General features: G+C 41.8%; 1 protein-coding gene across 1 annotated transcript in view; it reads left to right on the top strand.

The window, feature by feature from the left end:
* Window positions 1–7: 7 nt before the first annotated feature.
* Window positions 8–6068, top strand: part of LOC103131523 (double C2-like domain-containing protein alpha) — a 15437-nt gene continuing 9376 nt past the window's right edge. The window contains exons 1-3 of the mRNA XM_007543190.2: window positions 8–175; window positions 521–647; window positions 1677–1736. Coding sequence (XP_007543252.1) covers window positions 57–175; window positions 521–647; window positions 1677–1736 — 306 coding nt within the window. The 5' untranslated portion in view covers window positions 8–56. The remainder of the gene's footprint in view (window positions 176–520; window positions 648–1676; window positions 1737–6068) is intronic.

The raw sequence follows: 6068 nt of genomic DNA, 5'->3' as shown, positions 1-6068 counted from the left end.
TGTGTCCCTGCGTGTCCCCGTGTGTCCCTGCGTGTCCCCGTGTCCCTTCTGTCTCTATGTTTCAGGCCAACAAGCTGAAGACGAAGACGATCAGAAACTCCCTGAATCCCGTCTGGAATGAGACGCTCACCTACTGTGGGATCACAGAGGAGGACCTGCACAGGAAGACGCTCAGGTGTGTCAGGAGAATTTAAACGGAGCTCGTTTTATTCCTCTGATGGTCCAGAAGTGGTTCTTCCGGCGGGATCACCATGGCAACCAGCATTTCCTGAGCAGCTCCTAACTGGGCCAGCAGGCCGGAGTAAACTGGTTTAAATATTTAGTTTGCAGACTAAATATTTTGCTTCCAGCTAAACTGAACATTTAGTTAGTAAGTGAAATATTTAGCTTGTTAATTTAATATTTAGTTTAAAACTGCAACATTTATATCTGAATTAATTGTATGGTGAAAATATGTAATTTTACAAACACTCATGTCTCTCTGTCTCCGTCTCTCTGTCTCTTTGTCTCTGTGTCTCAGGTTGACCGTCTGTGATGAGGACAAGTTGACTCATAACGAGTTGATCGGAGAGTCCCGGGTTCCCCTGAAGCGGGTCAAACCGGACCAGTCCAAACATTTCCACACCTGCCTGGAGCATCCGCCGCCGGTAAAACCTGAATCTGGCAGATTTTCATAAACATCAAGTAAAAGTTTTGATGGACCAGAACCGAGCCGCTAGCAGCTAGCAGCTAGCAGCAGCTGCTTCCTGTTTCCTGTTTCCTGTGAGACGAATGGCATCTGAGACTTTAACCCTTTTACGCCTAAGTTTCAAATGTCTGCCTCTATATTTGTTGGATTCACTCCTTCCGTTCCACTAGGGGGCTCTATAGTATTGGTATGTGTAGAAGAAGAAAACGAACTGCGGACCATTAGTGTACTTAGGTTGCCTAGCAACCACACTAACAAGCCGAACCTGCCATTTATTCACATCTTTCGAATCTTACCAATGTTCATGAGTGTTGCCCAATGTGGTGAGTTATATATTAATGCTGTTAAGCTGTGTTTAAGTTTGTCCTTTTGAATATCGCAATATTAAGTATTGACGTTTTGTTTGTCTTTTTTTTTATTTTTTACGTTATTTACAGTTTAACCGGCATGTCCGCGTAAAGCACTCGGCAATAAAAAAAGAACAGTTACAACCTCAAGGGCTACCTTATGTTCTTCGTAACAATATTTCTTCCTTATTTTAATTGTAAGTAGTTCTTTAAATGTCCTGTGAGATGATATACTTACCCATGTATCCATAACAACCGGAACTTTCAATATCCAGCAAGTCATTTTCGCAATTTACCGTCTAATAAACGAGTGGCCCCCGGATTAATTTCACTCTCTGCAGCTGCAGCTGTGAAATTACCGTAATAACCCGATATTCGCTGGAAAGGGCAACGTCTCCCCTGTCAGAAACCGTTGGAATGTTTCAGATAGCGCTTCGTGTGGCGGAATTACGGTACTGCAAATTTGGATGTGTCGCTGGCGAAGCGTGCCGGTCTAGAAGGTTAAACCAAATAGATTTCTGCTGACAGAACCACTGATCTAGATACTTTAGAACCGGGCTCAGAAGGACAGTAGACGGTTCTGGTCCGTTTCAGAGTCTGGACCAAATGTCCTCACCTTGTCCTGTCTCTGCGTCCTCCAGCTGCCGTCCCCCACCGCCATGGGAGAAGCTCTGAGAGGAATATCCTGCTACCTGAGAGAGGTGAGCGGGATTAAACTGGGATTGAACTGGGATTGAACTGAGATTAAACTGGGATTAAATTGGGATTAAACTGGGATTGAACTGGGATTAAACTGGGATTGAACTGGGATTAAATTGGGATTGAACTGGGATTAAACTGGGATTGAACTGGGATTAAATTGGGATTAAACTGGGATTGAACTGGGATTAAATTGGGATTAAACTGGGATTGAACTGGGATTAAACTGGCATTGAACTGGGATTAAACTGGGATTAAATTGGGATTGAACTGGGATTAAACTGGGATTGAACTGGTACTAGTGATGGGTGTGAAATGTTGAGCTGAAGGTTTTCATTATGTGTTTTTTTTCTGCGTCTGCTGCAGTTTGGGATGATATTAATGGTAATGACCAACATGAGTCTGCAGCTCGATGGTTAAATACAGGTGAAAACATCAAACAGGATGCTGTGTGTGTGTGTGTGTGTGTGTGTTTCTCTTCTTGTGGGCAGGTAATAGCAGCAGAGTGGAAGCCAGTATCTGAATTATTGATGGTTACGTCTAACTGGGATCATTAAACCATCAAGAGATGAAACGACTTTTACAGACGACCAGAGACAGATCCCAATAGCATCACCTTCATCATCACCTTCATCATCACCTTCATCATCACCTTCATCATCACCTTCATCATCACCTTGTAACCCGGGTGTAAATTTCTAGCTTCACCTACTAATTTTCTCCGGTTTCTCCAACTCTTTATCAAATCACATGATAATCCTGATAATAGTGTTGCTCTCGCGAGACTATAAAGCAGCCAATCACTGCTCGGTTTCCAAGGTCACATGTAGTGTTGCAGCCTATCGGCTGGCTATGTTAATTGGAGCAGGAAGTTTGAACACTAGGATGCGTTGAGGGGAGCAGAGCTACAGGTTTGTCGAGCTTTATTGTTCTTTATTTTCTTTGCCTTATTTGTACAAAAATCGTGTAACTATAATGACACCATAGGAGCCGATTACCACCAGACCAGCCAGGAGAGATGGCAGTTAAATGTAGAACAAATGAGGATCTGGTGACTGTTGTTTTGACGTAGCGATTAGCGATTAGCAATACGCTTGGCTGTGTGGGACTGAATGAACCCACACTGGGTTGAATAATGAAGTGTTTTGAATGTTTGGTTAATTTTCTTAAATTGCATATTGATTGGATTGATACTGAACTTGATATTTATTGAATATGGATTTGTGTACACATTAGAATGATTGAATTGTATTTCAATGTTTATTGGTCCTGTTTATTTATACAGGCCAGAAGATGGCGAGCTAAATGTCCAGGCCTAGAGCCATAAGAAAGGATTACACTTGTATGTGTGAAGATTTCCGCTCTCCTGCCGGGATGGTCGGAGGCTCCTTGCAGCCTGAACACTTTCTGTCTCATCCTGATCTCTGATTTCCCATCTTGGACCTATACCACTTCAAGCACCTTACCAGGCCAGCCTGTCTTGGGATTTGTTACCCCAGCTTGGGGTCAAAGGACTGAAGGGTGTGGGTTTAGTTAATGGTGGGATTAATTAACTTGGGTTTTGTTTATTTTGTTTGTTTTCTTTCCTGGTATTGCGCATATTTGTTTTTTTATATGGCCATTTAGATGTCTGTTTACCTTGTTGAATTTGTAAATATGTTTTTCTGTCTTTCTCTGTGAATATAATGCACTGGCACATTGCAGATCTTCAGACTCCGTGTCTCTTTCATGAGCCGAATGCTAATCTTCTGAGAAACCAGCCCAATTGATCCATTTATTTAAATTGCAGTATATTACATTCTTTAAATATACTACAACCTTCATCATCATATGTGGATCCCTGATATTGGTCTAAATCCAACCCAGTGGCTTGTTTTCTCTGGTAGAGCAGCGGATGAACTGTTGGCATCGTAGCAGAGAGTGAGGCGTGATTAAAATGTCATCAATGCATCAGGAAGTTCTTCCTTTCAGACGCCGTCTGTCTTCTCTCCAGCAGCGCCACAGCTTCCTGTTTCTGGAGGAGTTCTGGGATTCTGTCCAGACTCCATGGTTTCCCTTTTAAACATTAATTTGGTCTTATGTGCTAAAATAGCAGAATGCCTCGTTGTTGTTTTTTTGTGTTAAGCTTGTTAGCTGGCAGCTTTTACCTCAGGAACGGTCAAGGTGTTTGGACAAAGGCGAAGCAGCAGAGCCGGTTTTACTGGACGCATTTTCAGCCAATTTGACCTCAGCATGGAGACAAACAGGAGCTTTACCTGCTGACGCACCTTTCAGTTCAGTGTGTGCAGGATCTGATCCGAGAGCAGCTGAAGCTTCTGGAGTTTTCCTGCTGATTCACTGAACTCTGAACTGAAATCTAACAGAGCAACTCAACGTTTCGCTTGTTTTCAGGAATTTACATCTGCACTAAAAATCTAATTAAACCAATTAGATTTTTTTTATTGCAGAACAAAACATGTCTAATTAGGAGCCTCAGTTTAATTTAAACATGAGCAACTCGTTTAACAGGCTGCTGAGGTCATGTGGAGGAACCAGAACAAACCAAACAGAACAAGAAACGCCTTCTGTCGGTGACACATTCATTCATTAATCCTTCTATTCATTCATCTGCAGGGGTGCTTCCAGGAATCTTGGGCCCCTTGCCAAAAATTTTTTTTTGGGCCTGTGGAGCTGTTGTTTTACTGTTTTTTGTGTCTTTTTGCCCTATAAAGCGTCTCAGTTTTTTAGGGTGTGTCTGTGTTTTTTTTTTTTTTTCTTTTGTTATTTTTCGCACTATTTTTTCTTCTTGTGTTTTTCATCTCCCAGTGTCCATCTCGTGTGTGGGTGTGTTTTTTTGATTTTTTTTTTTATTCTATTGTGATGTGTCTCCCGGTGCGCCAGTGTTAGGCGCCGTGTGCAATATACATATAGCGCTCTCGAGTTTTCTAAAATTCTCGTGTTTGTGTTTTTTTTTCGCTGTGGTGTATATCTTTTTTATAAAATATGTTTTCTCCATATTTGTTAAAGCTGTCATGATGTTGTAGTTTTTTATGAGACAGATAATCTGTGAAAACAATCAATCTCCTCCATCTCCTTCCTGACTTACTATTGCTGGTTAAAGTAATGCACCGTTCTGACCAAAACAACCAATCAGAACCAGGAGGAGGGTCTTAGCGCTGTCAATTAGCCTCATTCACTCACTGCTAAATGTGCTAATGGTGGAGAAACAACTTATCTTTACAAGAAACCGTTTATCTGCTGTCATTGGTAGCTATGCTAACTAGACTGAGCATTCACTGTTTGAGTCTGCACAGCTCTGTGCTATGCTAGCTGCAGCACGGCACAAATCGAGGGGAGGAAGGATGAGCAGCACCACATGAGATGGTGATTGACAGCACTAAAACTCTCCTGCCTCTGATTGGTTGTTTCTAGCACTGGNATGTGGAGGAACCAGAACAAACCAAACAGAACAAGAAACGCCTTCTGTCGGTGACACATTCATTCATTAATCCTTCTATTCATTCATCTGCAGGGGTGCCTCCAGGAATCTTGGGCCCCCTGACAAAAAAATTTAATTGGGCCCCTGCACAGCTGCTGTTACAATTTTTTGAGTCTATTTGACCCATAAAAAGCATCACAGTTTTAAAGGCTGCATCTGCCTTGCTTTGGTTCAATACTGATAATTAGCACAATATTTATTCTTCATGAATTTAACATCCAACAGTCCACATCCAGTATGCAGGTAGGTTGCTTAAATTTTTTCTATTAGACTATTGAAATGTCTCCCCAGGAGCAACAGTCATAGGCAACGTGCAAAATACACATAAAGCAATCCAGACTTCTCAAAAATGCTAGTAGTTGCATTTTATTCAAGCTGCAGTACATAACTTTAATAAAAAATATGTTTTCTCCATATTTGTTAAAGCTGTCATGATGTAGCAGTTTGTTATGAGACAGATAATCTGTGAAAACAATCAATCTCCTCCATCTCCTTCCTGACCTACTATTACTGGTTAAAGTAATGAACCGTTCTGACCAAAACAACCAATCAGAACCAGGAGGAGGGTCTTAGCGCTGTCAATTAGCCTCATTCACTCACTGCTAAATGTGCTAATGATGGAGAAACAACTTATCTTTACAAGAAACCGTTTATCTGCTGTCATTGGTAGCTATGCTAACTAAACTGAGCATTCACAGTTTGAATCTGCACAGCTCTGTGCTATGCTAGCTGCAGCACGGCACAAATCGAGGGGAGGAAGGATGAGCAGCACCACATGAGATGGTGATTGACAGCACTAAAACTCTCATGCCACTGACTGGTTGTTTCAAGGGCCAATATGGATGTGTGTTTTTTG

This window comes from Poecilia formosa, unplaced genomic scaffold, assembly GCF_000485575.1.
Source record: "Poecilia formosa unplaced genomic scaffold, Poecilia_formosa-5.1.2 Scaffold781, whole genome shotgun sequence".
In the NCBI taxonomy this organism is placed as follows: domain Eukaryota; kingdom Metazoa; phylum Chordata; class Actinopteri; order Cyprinodontiformes; family Poeciliidae; genus Poecilia; species Poecilia formosa.
The sequence above is the reverse complement of the archived record's forward strand: the minus strand, read 5'-3'. Positions and strand labels throughout refer to the sequence as shown.